Source organism: Strigops habroptila, chromosome 7 (assembly GCF_004027225.2).
Source record: "Strigops habroptila isolate Jane chromosome 7, bStrHab1.2.pri, whole genome shotgun sequence".
Taxonomy (NCBI): domain Eukaryota; kingdom Metazoa; phylum Chordata; class Aves; order Psittaciformes; family Psittacidae; genus Strigops; species Strigops habroptila.
Genome location: NC_044283.2, coordinates 51,726,949 through 51,743,645, shown reverse-complemented (window position 1 = coordinate 51,743,645; position 16,697 = coordinate 51,726,949). Strand labels below are relative to the sequence as shown.

The window sequence follows — 16,697 nt, the reverse complement described above, 5'->3', positions numbered from 1 at the left end:
TTGTCCCGTGTCCACTAACTGAAAAATACTTGGTCTCGACTATGCAGCTCTCAGAGTTGTTTGAAGAATGTGCAACTCTGGTGATCCTGCCAGCTGTACTTGGGGTGCCTGGAAACACAGTCCTGGAATACTGCACTTGGGAAATACCATCCAGTGGAATGGCACACAGGTTTCATCCTGCCAAGTTACACTCTTGCCAGCTGAGCCTGCTATGCAGAGTGACAGGTGCCTCTAGCAGGGCAGATGTAAGGCTGGTGCTACTTAAGGCCAGTTTTGCTTGGTGCCAGCCTTCGTAGAGTGAAGGGTTTTGTCACAGAGGGGGAAGAAGGTAAGCTGTGGGTGTACGGTGGAAATCCCTAACTTCAACTGATTTTCCTTATGGTAGAGCTGGACCTCTTCACTATTTCTTGTAGAAGACCATGGGGAGACACGCATAAAAGCAGAGGCTGTACTGCAGCAGCCTCTCTTGGCTCATCATGTGTGAACTTGGAGGAAGAGTTCAAAACTTGCTTCCAAGGTAGCAGTCAAATAGCTCTGTCCTTGTGTGGCTTTTCCACAGGTCAGCTTTACCTCTACTGGGACCTGAACTAGAAAGCACTTGGTTGCTGCTTGGAGCATTTTATAGGGGTGAGGGTTCAAACTGGGGCTAGAGTTTGAGGATGGTGTGTTGAAGTTACTGTTTCTGCTATACAGTAGCATCCACCGTAGCACTGGAATAATGGGGGTTCTGGTCACATCTCCTTTAGTTTCTCTGGCTCTCTGTAAATCCACCTCTCACAGAGAGGGCCTGCCTGTCAGCGGTGAGGAAAACCTCATCCTTTCTGTGGGGCAAGAGGTGCTGTAGAGAACAGATCCTGAGGGCAGCAAGCTCTCTGCCTTTCACAACTGCTCCTCCAGCAATGTAAAATACTTCAAACAGGAAGATGCTAAACAGGCTCTTTTCAACTAATAATCTGCTGCAGCACTGTAGCTGGAAGGTGTTGACCTAGATTGCAGGTGTTGGTTAGATATGTGTTAGCTGCATTTGTCCCCTGGAGCTGTGGTGCTTCACTGGAGCAGTACTTGCGTGCTTCCACTGCAGCAACACAGCCCTCGGCAGGATGTGATTGATGTCGCTAATAATAGTGAGCCGTTATAAGGTGCTAGCCGGCACATTCAAGCATCGGTAATTAAAGAACGACAACCCGCGGGCTCCATAAAGGCTGCAGCAGGCGGCGGGGTGCGGTGCTCCCCAGGCCGCAGTGCAGCGGTAGCGCACGGCAGCCCGCCCGGTACTTTTCCATCGTAGCCGGCTCCCGCAGGCTGCGGCCGGGCGGCGGTGGGGCCCCGCAGGCGTGCGACTGGGCGGCAGCGCTCCCGGCCGGGACGAGCCTGCCGCCGGCTGCGGCGCGGACCCCCGCCGGGGCGGCTGCCAGGGCCCCGGGGCCGGCGGCGGGGCGGGCGGGGCGCCCCCGGGCCCCAGCGGCGGCGCATGCGCGGTGAGGGGCCGGGCTGGGTGCCGGGGCCGAACGCGGCGGTGGGGCTGCGGGTACCGCCGGCGCGGAGCGGCGCGGCGGGATGAGCCTTGCGGAGTGAGGGGAGCCCGCGCCCACCCTCCTGCCCACTCCTCTCCTCTCCTTTCTCTGCCCCGCCCGGCTCCGCTCTGGCTTCAGGCCCCTTCTCTCTGCGCTGCGGCGGGCGGAGGCGGCGGAAGGAAAAGCTCATGGAGGGGAACCGGGACGAGGCCGAGAAGTGCATCGGGATCGCGCGGGAGGCGCTGGAGGCCGGCAACCGTGACCGCGCCCTCCGCTTCCTCGGCAAGGCCCAGAAGCTGTACCCGACTGAGACGGCCCGAGGTGAAGCTCGGCCCTGCTTCCGCGGCCGCCCCTCCTCCTCTCTCCCGCTGCCCTGCTCCGTCGGGGCGAGGGGGAACCGCAGGGCCGGCGGGAGGGAGGGGAATGGAGGGGGGGTCTGCTCACCCCAGGGCGCTGTTAGACCGCGCGGCGCCCCCTCAGGCTGAGGCGCCGAGGCGGGGGGACCCCGCGCGTCCTCTGCGCGGGGCTGGCGCTGCCCCCAAAGCAGCCCGGGCTGGGGGCTCAGGCGTGGGGGACTCGGCTGGGGAGAAAGGCCGAAGCGATGCTTAATGTGCCCAGGAGGTGCGCTTAGGGCAGGTGGATTTCCAGCGCTAATACACGGCTCTGGCGTCAGGCGGTGGGGGGGACTGGAGCTACCTCCCTCCTCGCCAGAGGGGTTCGCTCTGGGCCGGCCCAAGCCCTCCTCCCTCCCTTTGGCCATTAATATTAGCGTAGCCGTGTAGACTCTGCTTAGACTCGATGAACAGCAGGACAGCTCAGGCCCCGGGCCGAGACAGGCTGGGCTGGCTTCCCTTCTGTCACTGTGAATTACCCCTCGCTAACAGCTTGCAGTAAGAACTGCAGCTCCAGAATGGGCATGGCTTCATCCTCTGATTCACTTGTGGTTTGGATTTTTTCGGTTTCGTTTTCCTTTCTCGTTGTACAGTAGCTACATAGGAATTGTGCACTTCAACTTTCCTAGAGAAAACGGGATAGGTGGCTCCCCCTATGACTTCCTCGGCTCTTCACACGCTTCTGTGCTGAAACTGGGCACATAATTATCTGCCTAGCAGAAGGTGTTTAGAAATGATTTTTTTAAAAGGAACAATAGCAAGATTTCAGTGTATACAAAGCTGTTACCTGTCTTCAAGTCTTTCTGTCAGGTAGTGTCAGAAGTCAGCTCGAAAGTCCTTTGAATGCAGCAGTGACTTGTTGCATTCCTCTTGTTCTCATTGTCTACACCATGGAAGGAACAGGAAAGACTCGTTGCTCTATACTGACTTAAAGGCCTCAGCGTTTACCATTTTTGGAACATGTCTTTGGGGTGAAATCCTGGCTGGAAGTGTTCTTTGCTGTATTTTATTCTGTAGTAAACCTTTAAGTTGGGTGAGCAGATTCAGTGGACATTTTCTGACCTCTGTTATCTCCCAACTACTTTTTCTATTCAGACAATAAATGAATGTCTCATCAGTGCTTTTTTATAGTATAGATTTTTGGGGTGGTTTTCTTTTTTCCTCTCCTGCAAGGCAGGATGGATGTTGCTGGTAAATCACGTGGAAGAAGGTAACCATTCCTTTAGATCAAGATAGTACTATTTATGTTCTTGCTACATTACATACCTCTCTGAAATAAAACCAAGCAGAAGTTTGCTAGATTCCCCTAAATTTCTGCAGCTTCAGAAGATGACATATATGAAAATAGTTTCAGCTTTGGAAGCAGGAGGTGGAAAGGCTGAGGGTTTCAATTCAGCTTCTTCCACCAAAGGAAGTGAATAGCTTTGTTTGCTTCACTTAGCTTATTACCATCTTATACCTCCAAGATAAGAGTTATAGTAGAAGAAGAAGATCTCCAACTGATTTATGTTTTGAGTGTTTGGGATTTTTTTCCTCCTTTTAAGTAGGGCTGCTACTACATAACCACTATTGTAAAGTATTCGGTGCAAGAAATAGATGGCTAATTAGGCTATTGTCTGTAGGACACTTGCTTTATTCACTGTGGAAATTAGCAAAGTGTGTCACAAATGAGGCGTAGCTCTGGTGAGAAGAAGATGGTCTTGTGGTTAAGGTAGTGGACTATAATCTGGGGAACTGTGTACTGAAACTAAATGCTTCACAGAATTTCTCTGTGATGTTAAGTTGCTTCACTCAGTTTCCATTAGTGACGGCTAATTGTGCTTCATTTTTCACGTATTCAGCTTGAAACAGGGGCCTGGTTTGTGGAACTGGTGGGTAGTTAAAGCTCTATCTGAAGCTGATGAGAATTGCAGATGCCCTAATACCACTGAAAAAAAATCAGGTCCTAGGCCTGATTTGAACTAGGTACTTAGAAATTAGGGGACTCTGTAAACTCGTGCTTCGCTTTTCTAGCTGTGGAGGTTGTAATTCTTTTCAACTCCTCTCATTTCCTCCCAATACACCACCAACTCGTTGATTTCCCCCTCTCTCCCCCCCCACCCCAAGCTCTCGAGGCACTTAAATAGCCCTGTTAAAAGTGCAGTAAGCTGCAAGGACACAGAATGTCCTCTTTTCAGGACAGGCACTGGAAGGTGTGCAGTAAGTTAGAACTGGCATTTTACACTGATTAAGACCAAATGAAATTACTGTTTTGTTATATCAGTGTTGGTTTTTAGATAAATTAGGTGGTGGGGAAAGGAAACAGTAATTCATAATTCAGATAATTAAAAATGTGTCATGGCACATACCAAAGAGAAGGAAACAGTTACAGTTCTGGTTCTAACACATTCTTCATTTACAGTCATAATGTGTTGGGTGTGTATGGTGCAGCCCCAGTTGTCACTGCACTTGCTTACTTTCTCTTTGGGGTATGTATTAGAAGGTAGTTCGTACCAATTTCTCACCGAAGTCACAGGTTCTTCATAGGTTGTACCTTTAATATCACTTTGAGAACAATTGCCCACCATTTCACAACTGATGTTCCATCAGTGATAAAAGCAGAGAGAATGGTAGCACTGAATCTTTTACTGATGGGAGCTTCTTCCTCCTTATGTTATGGCAGGTTATAAAAGGACAGAGAGCAGGTTTTAACTGTTGGCTCTAAAACAATACTGTGTGTGGTTTGTTTTTGGTGACATTTGCATTTAGAGTGCATTCAGCACTAGTTCAGTCATCAGTGTAGTTTAGTTTGCTAAACAAAGCTTCTGTCTGAAATACGCTGACTGCAGCAGTGCTATCTTAAGGCTTTAATAGTGTGAAATGTAAGGTCAATGCTTGTTTAATGATACTTAGCTAATGACTTCATACTAGCAGTGGTCATGTTGATGTCACTCTTTGCTAGAAAATTGTTTTACAATTCAGCTATTCAAAACATTGTTTGATTATGGGTTTTGCTAATGATCCATCTTGCAACTGAGTGGAAACTAATTGCTTGTCTGGAAAAAAAAAAGTGTAAGAGTTGATTTAAAGATAATAAAGGACAAGATCCTTTTAAACTTAGGTGCCATTCTGTTTGGAGTTGAAGGCAGAAAATTGCATTAAGGACAACTTTATTTTTCAGTGCTGCTAAAGATTTTCTTGCACTATTTCTGATGCTGCCTTTAAAACCCAAACTTCTCAGGAGTGTGCAAGCTTAGTTTTTCAGGCTGTTGCATTAGTATGAATTCTGAATTAAACAGTTCTTCCATTAGTCAAAGTGGGGGTCATGTTCAATGCATAATGGAATCGAATTCAGTGCAAGGATGTTTCATTCAGGAGCAGGTAACAGTACACACAAGAGAGCCTTCAGACACACTGGAGATAAGATTGGTTGTCTTACCTGCTAACAAAATAAGTCTTGGGTTCCTTGTATGTCCTGGTTTAAAATACCTAAATGCACAGTGAAAGTTTTCTTTAACACACTGTTAGGACTACAGTTCTAACAGCTGCGTTTACCACCAGTAGTTCATGGAAGAGTCAGAGTTGTTTCTGAATATCTGAACTGTATCTTTTATTTGAAGAAAACAATGGCCACAGACCCTTTGTACGGTTTTCTTTTTCGATGTAGAACAATAGCATGTTTGTATATGCTGTGTCCTGCTATTTTAAGAAGTTAACACTTACGGATTTGAATTTTTATTTGTTTATTTTTTGCAAGCATCCTGCATTGTTTTCTCGGCAGTGCAGCTCCATTATGAGGATGAGAGGTCCAAGAAGGTGCTTAGGAAATAGTGATGTTGAAAGCATAGTGCAGCTAAACCGGTTAATGAAAAGACCAGCTAAACTTGCTGTGAAGACGCGCTGGGTGTTGAAAATGCAAACCGTTGTCTATATTACTGATTTGGCATGAGCTTTAGTGTAGGGAAGAGGAGTTTCTAAAGCAAAGCCAATATAAAGGCAGGATTTGAAATAACACTTACTCGGCAGTTTCGCTAGAGGGTAAGTCAGGGTCACATGTTCAATATGATCCCACGTGATACTGTTATTAAATGCCAAATATCACAGGATAGGAAAAAAGCACATTCAGACAGAAAATGCTTCATTCTGAGGGCACTGTCTGTGCAAATCTCTCTTCTTGATTAGTTCTTAGTCTGCAGACATAGTCACCTTGTTGGAGTTCTTCCTTCATTTACTGCAGAACCTTAAATGCCATAATGGATGATACTAGAATAAACTATTGCAGATATTTGGATAAGTGCTTCAGTTACAATCCATAATGCTACTACAGCTTTCCTGTTTTCAAGAACCTCGCTTCATTTGCAGTGTAAACATCCCTTCAGTATACAACTCAGCATCTAAATGTTAGTCATTTCTTTATTTCTGCAGTAGAAAGTCTGGTCTGATCAACTGATGAGTCTTGCAGAGGCAGGCGTGAGCACAGGGCCGGCACTCAAGTCAACTGACTTTCTTGTTCAGTCCGGGTGCAGCTATTCATCCGCAGTAGTTTAGGCTGCTGTGGCCAGTGGGTAATAAGTGAATTAATAAGTGAAAGCAAATAATGGAGAGTTTTAAATAGCCCATCTCAGGGAAGCAGTGATTTTCCTTTTAAACAAAGCTCTGCTTTCTTCTCTTTCCTGTGCTTCTGTGAGATACAAGCTATGATATGTAGGATCCCAGTTTTCTGCTGCTTCAAGAGAGACCTTGCTAGTCAGAGGAGACATTTTAAGATTAGTTTTAGGAGAAATCCTTCAGGGTTCTTCTCAGTAGCTTCTAGAAGGAAATGTTTTTGTAACAATAAAGCTATAACATGCTTTCACAGTGAGTGGGACGTTTTTCTTTGGGAATTTTTATTAGGGCATTTTTTCTGCAGGTAGTAACTCTCAGTTGTTTATGAAACAAACTTGGACTGTGTAGTTTGCCATCTTGCTCTGAAGGGATCTCTCTTCAGGAAAGATAGACTATTTAATAGTCTGTGATCTACATTATGCTTTGTGTGCAGTCCCTTAAGCTAAATGGTACTGTTTCTCATTTATTGGTAAGACAGCTACTCCCAAAATACACACTCATATCCAGAAAGAAAAAGAAGACTTAGTGTGTGATGATTTATTAAACTGCTAAACTTGAGACTTGTTGGAACATAGGAGGAAAGAGGATTTTAAGATCTAGCAAAAGCATGCTGATTTTCAAGATTCAGGTCCTGGAGCTGGGTGTAGTTGGCTGGTCCTGACTTATTTGTGGCATTTTAACAGTAGTTTGAATTTCAGCTGGTATTACCTGGAAGGGATATAGAGCATCAGTTTGTGGCCACTAATGGCTCATATTACAAATAGGTACATATGTAGCAACTGAAATGTGCTGGAGATGGGCTTGGTCTCTGCATGGAATAATTTGCAGGTTCTTTAGTGTTAGGTTAGTTCCTCTTTTCAATTTACAGTTGCTTATTCAGGTATTCTGGTATTTTCACCCCAAAGCATGGGTTCAGTGCCTCTAAAACCCATCTAGAAATGAAGAACTTGGACAAATTCTTTACAGTATTAAATTACCTTGGCAGAGGTGGAGGTAAGTCCAATCACTAATTTTGAAACACTTTTCCATAGTTTTGCCATGAAAAGATGTTACTAGACTGGCTTCAGAAATGTTTATCGTACAAAGTGATGATCAATAAGGAAGTGGGTTGTAGCAGCTAGTCTTTTATGATTGTGGTGCTCCCATTTAAGATACTTGAGAGCCCTAACTTAATCTCTAATGCCTATAATGATACTAGGATATATTGTTGTTTTATAGTTTTGTTGGAAGCTATTACAAAGAATGGAAGTACTGCTGGGGGAGGCGCTTACTGCCAAAAACCAGCCAGTAGCAATGATCAAAGTAAGCCCAATAGCACGAAGGAGAGCAATGCATCTGCTGCAGGTGAAAGTGGAAGAAGCTACACCACAGACCAAATGGAAGGAGTATTCAGGTATGGCCTTGCTTAAATACATCACCGCTTTTTCATTCCATGTACTATGTACTTATGCTTTCAGCTCTAGCATCTAAAGAAGCAATAAAAAAATCAAGGTTAGCTGAGAGGGGTTACTTGTGCTGAGCTGTGCCTAAAAGGAAGAGTTTTGCTGCATTTAAACACAGTATGAGACATTGTCGCTTTCTGTGAGAAAGATGATACTCTTCATTTTAAACTACCAAGGTTACTTTATATAAAGATAATACTAAAAATAGTTACTAAGTAGGTCTAATGGTAAATGGAAGAAGTGATGAAAATTGCAGGACAGTGTTTCTGTTCTTAAATATTTTTATACTCAGTATACATGCTCACTCCTAATGTTTATTTTCTGTACAAGCTGGTCTTAGATGAGTGTTAGAACTATTTCATTCTGGAAGTGCAGGCACCTGAGAAGCACTGAAGCACATAGTCTAAGTTGCATTATATAAACTGTGTCTGGACTTCATGTAGCATGATAGTATTAAGATTGGGTGACATCAGGAAAGGAGGATGTGCAAAAAGAAACAAAGATAAATAGAAATGTCCTTCTGAGGTGAGTAACTCTTAAGTCATGTTATCATTACACACTTGTTGGCTGTAGGAGTGAGAAAAACATGGGCTGATATGTGCTCTGATTTCTGCTAAAGAAAATTGTATACAGCCACTCTAAAATTGCACACATCAAAACCCATTTGTATTTTTATGTAAGTCTAGCCTACATATTTTCAAGAGAGCTTAAAGAAGGGAGATCAAAAGGTCTTTATCTCCTAATTTGCATACATTGGATGAACTGTTGTGCAAAATCGAAATTTGTGTATGTTTTTTTGTATGCATGTGAAACGTATGTTGCAGTTAATAATCATCTTGGGATCTTTTCCTGATGTTCAATAATGTGTTCAGCTGTGCTAACAGTGAGGAAAAAAAAGTAGCTTTTCTTTGTTGATACAGCAGCTCTGCATTCAGGCAGGTAGAGAGCAGTATCTCTGGCATGGCTATATTCTTGGTGTTGCTACTTACTAGAGCTCTTCATGTACCATCATCTTTGCTTGATTAATGTTATTGCCCTTAGTGACACATGTAAAGTAAAACCTGAATAAGCATGTACGTTTTTGGCCACTTTCAAAGATTAGTGGTTAAAATGAAGGCAAAGTGTGCGTGTGTGTGTGCACATGCATGTGAGACAACATATCCAGAAAGCAGCCCTCTGTGAAATGAGGCTTAGATCAAATTAAGACATGTAACACATTCTCAGAAAGGTGCTACAAGGAAGGCTGTATTCCTGCAAGGATTCACTCACCTGTGACATGCCCAGCTGAGCTGCAATCTGCTTTGACATCAGACTTTCTCCAAGTTCTTTTTTTTTTTGTTTCTTCGTTGTACCAGAAAGTATGTTGCCTACCTTGTCTTGAGTAAAATGATGTTGTCGAGCCAACTTTTCTCCCTGGTATGCTTTCATGGTGCTGGGTGTTGCTTCCTTGAAGGAATTCACTGGATACCAGATAAAATTAATCCAGTTTGCTGAGATCAGAACTAGAGTTAAGGGCATTCACGGAAGTTGCACATTAAAGATAATCTCGATACAACATTGCTTCTTAATAGCTATTTCAACAAGCTGCTTTGTCAATATTAAATTTCGGGTTTTAAAACCTACCCAGATATTTCGATTGAGCAATTGTAATAGCTTGCATAACAATTCATGTTTATCTGTATGTTACATACGACTTAAAGATCAGCTGTTAAACCAAAATCTTGACCTTAGCTTGAATGATGCTACCATCCTTGAATGATGCTACATACCTTATAGCAGTTTATAAACCTTTGGAGAGAGACTGAATTTTGGGTTAGCTGTGCAGTGATCAACAGAGCAAGTCTCCAGTTCTTGTTGGAAGCTTAGAAAAGTTTGTCATATTAGTGAGTGACATCAACACACCACTTAGAAGATTTGTGGTTAAGAATTAAAAAACGTGTGCGCCTTGCCAAGGAGAACAGGATTAAATTCAAACAGTGGGCTAAAACTTAATGGAAAAATATAGCACATGTAGTGATGATAGCTGAAGGAAAGCTTATGTTTAAACCACGGCGAGAATGAGCTTTCTAGTTGGAAACATGACAGGCTGTATGTGCTATTTCTTTAGCCAGGCCCCAGACTTTTGCAATTAAATGAAACATGCCCCTCTGGGGAGGGTGTTCTTCAGAGAGCAGAGCTTGTCACCACCATATGCTTCTGCCATACCACAGTGGAATGGTTTTCAGACGTTTTGTTGCGGCTTAACCCCTGCTGGCAACTAAGTAGCATGCAGCTGCTCGCTCATCCCCCTGCCCCCCAGGTGGGATAGGGAGGAGAATCAGGGGGAAAAAAGGTGAAATCCATGGGTTGAGGTAAGAGGGGTTTAAGAATTGAAATAAAATGTAGTAACAATACTATTATAATAATTGTAATGAAAAGGAAGACAGCAAAAAGAGAAGAATGAAAACTCAAGAACAACAACTGATGCACAATACAGTTGCTCACCACCAGCTGGCTGATGCCCAGCCTGTCCCTCTTGGCCAAATCCCCCCAGTTTATATAAAGGGCATGATGTGCTGTGGTATGGAATACCCCTTTGGCTAGTTCAGGTCAGGCTGTGCTCCCTCCCGGCTTCTTGTACCCCTCCTCACTGGCGGAGCATGAGGCACTGAAACGTCCTTGGTCTCAGGGTAAGCACTACTTGGCAACAACTAAAACATCAGTGTGTTACCAGCATTGCTCTCAGACTAAATCCAAAAAACACAGCACTGTACCAGCTACTAGGAAAAAAAATAATTCTACCCCAGCTGAAACCAGGACACCTTTGAATTAGGTAAAGAAATGCTGTGTGAAGAGAAGTGGTTTTAAATAGTGTTTCATGCTTGATTTATTTTTCTTTTCCCTGTAAGGAAAGAAATGTCTAGATAGCAAAGTAGGAAATTTTCAATTTTTAATAAATTCTATATTTGCCATGAATTTGTCAAACAGTTGTTTTGTATGCTTATGATTTGAAAGGTGATCATTATCCTCAAGTATTCTTCCCTCTAGGAGTTCTGGTTCTGTATTAATAATGGAACATAGACTGAGAAAGCATTCCTGGTTTAACTACAGATGCCATTTCCAATGCTTTTTCTTTATAAGCTTTAGTGAGCAGTTGGACAAGGGGACAGGCTCTGAGCTCTCTCTCACTTGGATCACTGATTATTGTTCCTGGAGTTGTCCAGCTACCTTCAATTTGCTTGTGACAATAGGTTTAAGCATAGTTAAGACATGCGTAGAGCAGTAAGTAATGTAACTGCATTAATTTTCATCAGGGTTACTCCAGTAACGTGAGTAGGTATGAGAACAACCAAGAGCCTGTGTGCTGGTTTTATTTTTTGCGCATACACAGGGGACTCTGATCACTAGCAAGCTACTGTAACACTTCTGCGGAGCATTACATGAGCTTGCAAACAAGTTGCTTGACTGCGGAAAGCATAAGATGCAATATCTTTCCACTGATTGCATAAGTGCTGGGTGATGCTCTGTTCTTTGTGGAAATGGTGCTCACTATTTCAGTGTGACAATTTGAAGCTTGAGATACCCAAAACCACTTTGTTACTTCTGAATTGAAATGCTTTGAAAATACCATCTGTAGTACGTGCATCTTTTTCTTAAAGATGTTTATCTTGTCACTGAGGGCTGGATCAAGTTGCCTTAACGCTTTAGGTGACCTGCATATCAGAGGTACCGACAGGAGACTAGCAGAAATGCGTTAGGACCCACAGTAGACTTATGTCTTTTTAGAGTTAGTGCCCCAGAAGTCACTAGTCAGAAGGCAATTGAAAGCTGTCTGAGCAATATCAACTTGAGTGGTTCGTGTGCACTATAAAAAAGGGAGAATTTGCTTTGTATTCTGAGGTCTTTGCTTTAAAGCAATTCCTTCACTATTTGATGTAGGTTATTGGCATCTTTTGCTGAGATATAGAAATGAAACATTTGTGTAAGAAAGAAAACTTTTTCTTCTAGTTCACTTAAAACAAATGAAGTGCTGATCAGAATTACAGTTATCAGAGTTCTTCATTACTTTCAGACAAATTCTGTTCATATCTGCCTACTCACACCAAGTGTGCAGACCCTTTTTGTGGACTAACATGAAACTAAAAAAAAAAAAGGATCATTTGCCTGTTGTGTATTAATCTTTCCCATTTCTTTTCATGCTGTGAAGTGTGTATTGTCTGTTGTCTCCTACATGATTAAAAATAAATTCAGACACATATATAGGTCATACATTTTATACAGGCTCCCTTTAAATGATCTTAAAATTCATATGGTGTCTGATGTCTCCCTTTTAGTAAATAATCTGTATCATATACTCCATATTATTACCTTTTTGACACCGGAAAGATAACTGCCATTAGTAGTATGATGAAGTTGGATTGCTGTCTTGTGAAAACTGTGGTGGAATACTGCTTTTCCTGCCCTGCCAGTGCCTGCCTCTCAGAAGAGAGCACAGGAGTGAAATTTTGTATTTGGACCTTTGAGCTAAAACCAAAATAAACTAATAGAGTCATGAGTTCTGTAGGAACCTTGTAAAAGAGGATTAAATGTCATCCAGTAGTGGTTGGGCATAATCACCACCTTGATTTGATTTTATGGAGTAAACAGAAAAAAAATTGCCTCTAGACCTTTCATGGGTCAGACTGGAAGGAATTTAAGTTGTGTGACTGACTTTTTCCAGGCCTTCTGCTGAGACTTCTGTGAATTCAGCAAAACAATTGCTAAAATTGAGAGAAAAAAACACCTCAAAGAAAGAAATAAATCAGGGTATGCCTCTCACTAAGCTGTAGAACTGCTGTGAATTGTTGAAATAGCCATTTGAGTGGTTGAGAAAGTCAAGGTAGAAATCACAGTCATAGAGCCTGTCATGGACAAGTGGCACAGAAGATATGGTGGACTTTGTCAAAAAGCTCCTGCGTTTAATCTATGCATTTTATAGGTAAAATAAAAGCTTAAACAAAATGTGGAGAAAAGTGTGCTGATGTAAAACACAGCCTTGAATATTTCATGTAATACACACAGGAGAAACAAACTGACCAGGTACATTCAAGAGCAAGGTACTAAGACAAGCACCCTTATGTGGTGTTGAATCTATCAGTAAAAGAGAGATCTGAAGGTTCTGGTGCATTCATTTCAGAAACTAGGGAGTTGTTGGTACCAGCTTGAGTTCCTCAACAAGACTGTGACCTCCTCCTTCCAATCTAGAGCACTTTTTGCAGACCACACATCATCCAAACTGTGACTGGCACATTCACACATCAGCAACAAGACGCCATTTGCATCAGGCTCTCTGGCATTATTGGAAACTTGACCTATGTAGAAATTGGTCTGTGTTTTACTGTGGTTTTCTGCTCAAGTCTGGGATTAAAGTCAGTGTAGCTTCCTCTTGTTCAGTTCTTTGTTACTAACATTCACATTCCTGCTCACTGTGCCGCTCAGTTCAGATTACCATTGAGAGAAATAATTGTGGCTCCCGTTGCAAGTTTTTGGAGATTGTGGTTGAAGTATTTGTCTTTTTGGCCATCCCCGTGGTTGTAGACAGAAGCTTTGGAAGGCCTTTCAAAACACCTAGTCATACTAAAACTTCGTGGTCACGGGTAACTGCAGGTATTTGATACAGAAATGCAAGCATCTCTGATAGGTTTTGTTAACCTGATAAAAGCTGTCGATGCTGACCTAATCTGAATTGTAGATTTGTAAAGTGAAACAAGCAACACAGCAGTAGGATCACATCATTTTGTAGTCACAGGAGAACCAGTGGTGGTAGCCACAGACTTTCTGCAGGTGAGAGCAGACATTTCAGTTCCTGAAGGGCTGCCTCTGCCTTCAGCCATCAGAGCACGAAGAGGAGCCCAGCGTCAGGCAGAATTGGCTGTTGCTGCTGTCTGAAACTGGCTGACCAGTTCTACTGCAAGTGGCTTGTCAGCTGTAACTTGGGATAGTGGAGCTTTGCAAGTCACAACGAGACTCCTCTGTCAACAGATTGTGGATGAATGTTAGCTGTCACTTGCCCTCATAGTGTTTGAAAAGTCTACTCTCTAAAAGTCAGTTATTATTTCAGGAACATCCAGCATTATGCCCTCCTAAATCTGTTAACCAGAAGGGCAGTGCCAAGGTGCTGGCAGGGGACTAAAATTCAGCAAGGACAGAAATTAGCCAAACAAAAGAAATAATTTAATAGTAACTCAGATACAGAAGTGATCTGACCAGGAATGAAAAACACAAGAAAAGCAAAAAACAAAAAAATAAAACCTCAAACAAATTAACAGTGAAAACATCAAATAAACCAGAAATAAACAACAAAAAACCCCAGTTCAATACAAAAGGGGCAGTCAATAAGCAAGTGATAGATAAATTGCAAGTTTAAAAAGAAACATCAGTGTGGAGTTTACATGTGCAAGAAAATTAGCACTAGGGACTACAGTGCCTTAAGTGCAGCAAAACCAAGCAAGCAACAATTTGAAATGCAGCTTTCAGAAAGTTAGTTAGTTGTTCATGCTGAGAGTGCTGCAGGACAGGGGGTTCGGATGCAGTTAAAGCCATAAGTAACATTGGTGGTCAGACTTTCCAAAACCTCCACTGGTTTTAATCTTTCCCAGCCTCTGCTGGCCAGTGTTGTGTGGACTGCAACAGAAGACAAGTGTGAAGGGGATGGTTTCTTCCGTCCATCTGTTCCTTCATTGACAGATCTCCACAGGACAGTTCAGTGCTCCAGGTGAGGGATTCTGGCAGTGTGAGGATTGTCAGATGTCAGCCTACTGGAGACAAGGGGTGGGAAATATGTCCAAAAGGCCTGCTTCTCCTGAGGAATAAGGGTCAGGTTGGCCGTAGCTTCCAACAGCTCCCAGCAGCTGGAGAGAAATTTATTGTCAGGACAGTGGCAGTTTGGGGGAAGAGGACTTAAGTCTTGGCGAGTCTGTGAGAAGCCCATGATCCTTATCTCTTTAAGGCGGAGGAGGGATGTGGTATGTCAGGCCCTGGTGGGGTGGGCTGTGTGCTCCAACAGTGTTTGAGAAGCCTGGTGACTGCACAGCACAGGTATGACCTGAGGATCCAGTGGGTTGCCCTGTTGATCCCATGCAGTTGTCCTGCTGTAAACAGACCAACGAAGTTGAGTTGGTGATGCGTTAGAGTTTTGCCTCTCAGGAGCGCATCACAAACACTGATAACTTTAATTGGAAAGCATCTTCTAAACGTCTTCGTTTCTCCCATCATCCCTAGTGCAAAGCTGCTGCCGTACAAGTTTTGGTGCAGAACTCACATGGACTTGTCTGAGGGGGGAAAAAACGAGCCATTACCCTGTAATGATTGCCCTGAATTGTGCTCAGTAAGGGACCTCCTGGCAGAAGTCACTAACTCCCTCCCTATAGGAAACTTTGCATTAACTAGGTACTAGCTACTTACAGTCCAGATGCCTTTTGCCTTGAGATGGCAAAGCAATGGTTATAAAACTCTTGTCTAATAGGAGAGTGTAGCGAGGGCTTCGTAGCACAGGGTCACTGCTGAGAATGTATGGTTTAGGCTTAGGTTTAGGCTTAGGTATGGTTTTTGGCCCCTGCATATTTGTACAATCATTTGATGTGTTCTAGCTTTAAAGCTTGATCTGCCCAATCCAAAGTCCTGCTAAACTCTGCAAAATTACCACACATATATGTGTATTCCACATGATTTGCCATGAAGTCACATGCAGCAGTGCTTCTCAGGCTATCCAGCAAAGTACTGACAGCTTATGTTTGCAGCTGAGGTTTGTTAGAGCCAGCGCTCACTTGGTTGAGATCCGAAGATGACAACAGACTAAACAGTGAACAGGGGTTAAGTATCTCACTGTTGGTCCTGTGCAGTAGAAAGGAGGGCAATGTAAATGATCTGGAGGATTGGTTACAGGTCTATTGCAGGCAGTGTTGCTGTGAGCGTGCCCATCCTGGCAGGAACATGCAAGGGAGAATGAAAAGTCAGGGGTGGCTGTCACAAATTCATAAAGGTTTCTTTGAGCCTGGCCGTTTAGCTTAGGGTAGCAGGTCAGGGTGTGAGGGTGATTTGATATAAGATGTGCTTGAAATATTAAATTGTAGCTTCATACAATATCGGGAACTTTGGAATGGAGATGCTTATGTATTTGTAAATTGTTTTGTTTAACAAAGCAATCACCAGCAAAGACTTGCTCAGAGAAAATCGAGATGTGTTATACCTTGGCTGAAAACTCGTTTCTCAGTGAACAATAGCTCATTTGTGGAGCAGGTTCAGGATAGCTGTTGCATGGAGGGTGACAGCATTCATCCCTTTGAGGGGCAAGTGCTATCCGAACCACAAAGCAGGTTTCTCCCTGCGCTTTCTCGTCAAGAAGTAGCTCTGGCTTGATACACTGGCTCTAGGCAGACTGTGGTGTCAGAAGCTGGTGGGTCACATGCTGACCTGAACATCTTCTGACCATTCCTGCTTTTCCCATAAGGGTTTCCCACTGTGGGATTTTCACTGGTTGTGAATGGGAGGAAGCTAAAGTGAGTTTTGGGGGGTTGGAAAACAGGTTGGCATTTCTTGGGTGGTTCTTTTTTTTCCATTTTTCTCCTCTCTGCATCCTAAAGTTGTGAAATAAATGCATATAGGTTCTGCAAAGAAGTATGCTTTCATGTTTGGATTTTGGGGTTTTTTTATTACTTCCATGAAAAAATGGCCATATACTGTTGGGGGAAAAAGTTGTCGAGAATGCATGGTGCTTAAAATACTTGAACAAATGTTCACTGCAGTTT

The 16,697-nt window shown here is 43.3% G+C and overlaps 1 protein-coding gene across 3 annotated transcripts in view; it reads left to right on the top strand.

Moving 5' to 3' along the window:
- The first annotated feature begins 1,438 nt into the window (after positions 1 to 1,438).
- Positions 1,439 to 16,697, top strand: part of DNAJB14 (DnaJ heat shock protein family (Hsp40) member B14) — a 28,324-nt gene continuing 13,065 nt past the window's right edge. Inside the window, exons 1-3 of one of the 3 annotated variants that reach the window (XM_030493392.1) lie at positions 1,490 to 1,835; positions 3,084 to 3,116; positions 7,709 to 7,883. In XM_030493392.1, coding sequence (XP_030349252.1) covers positions 1,703 to 1,835; positions 3,084 to 3,116; positions 7,709 to 7,883 — 341 coding nt within the window. In that variant the 5' untranslated portion in view covers positions 1,490 to 1,702. Of the gene's footprint in view, positions 1,836 to 3,079; positions 3,117 to 7,708; positions 7,884 to 16,697 lie in introns of all 3 variants that reach the window. The other 2 variants (XM_030493393.1, XM_030493394.1) reach the window with 2 other exon arrangements.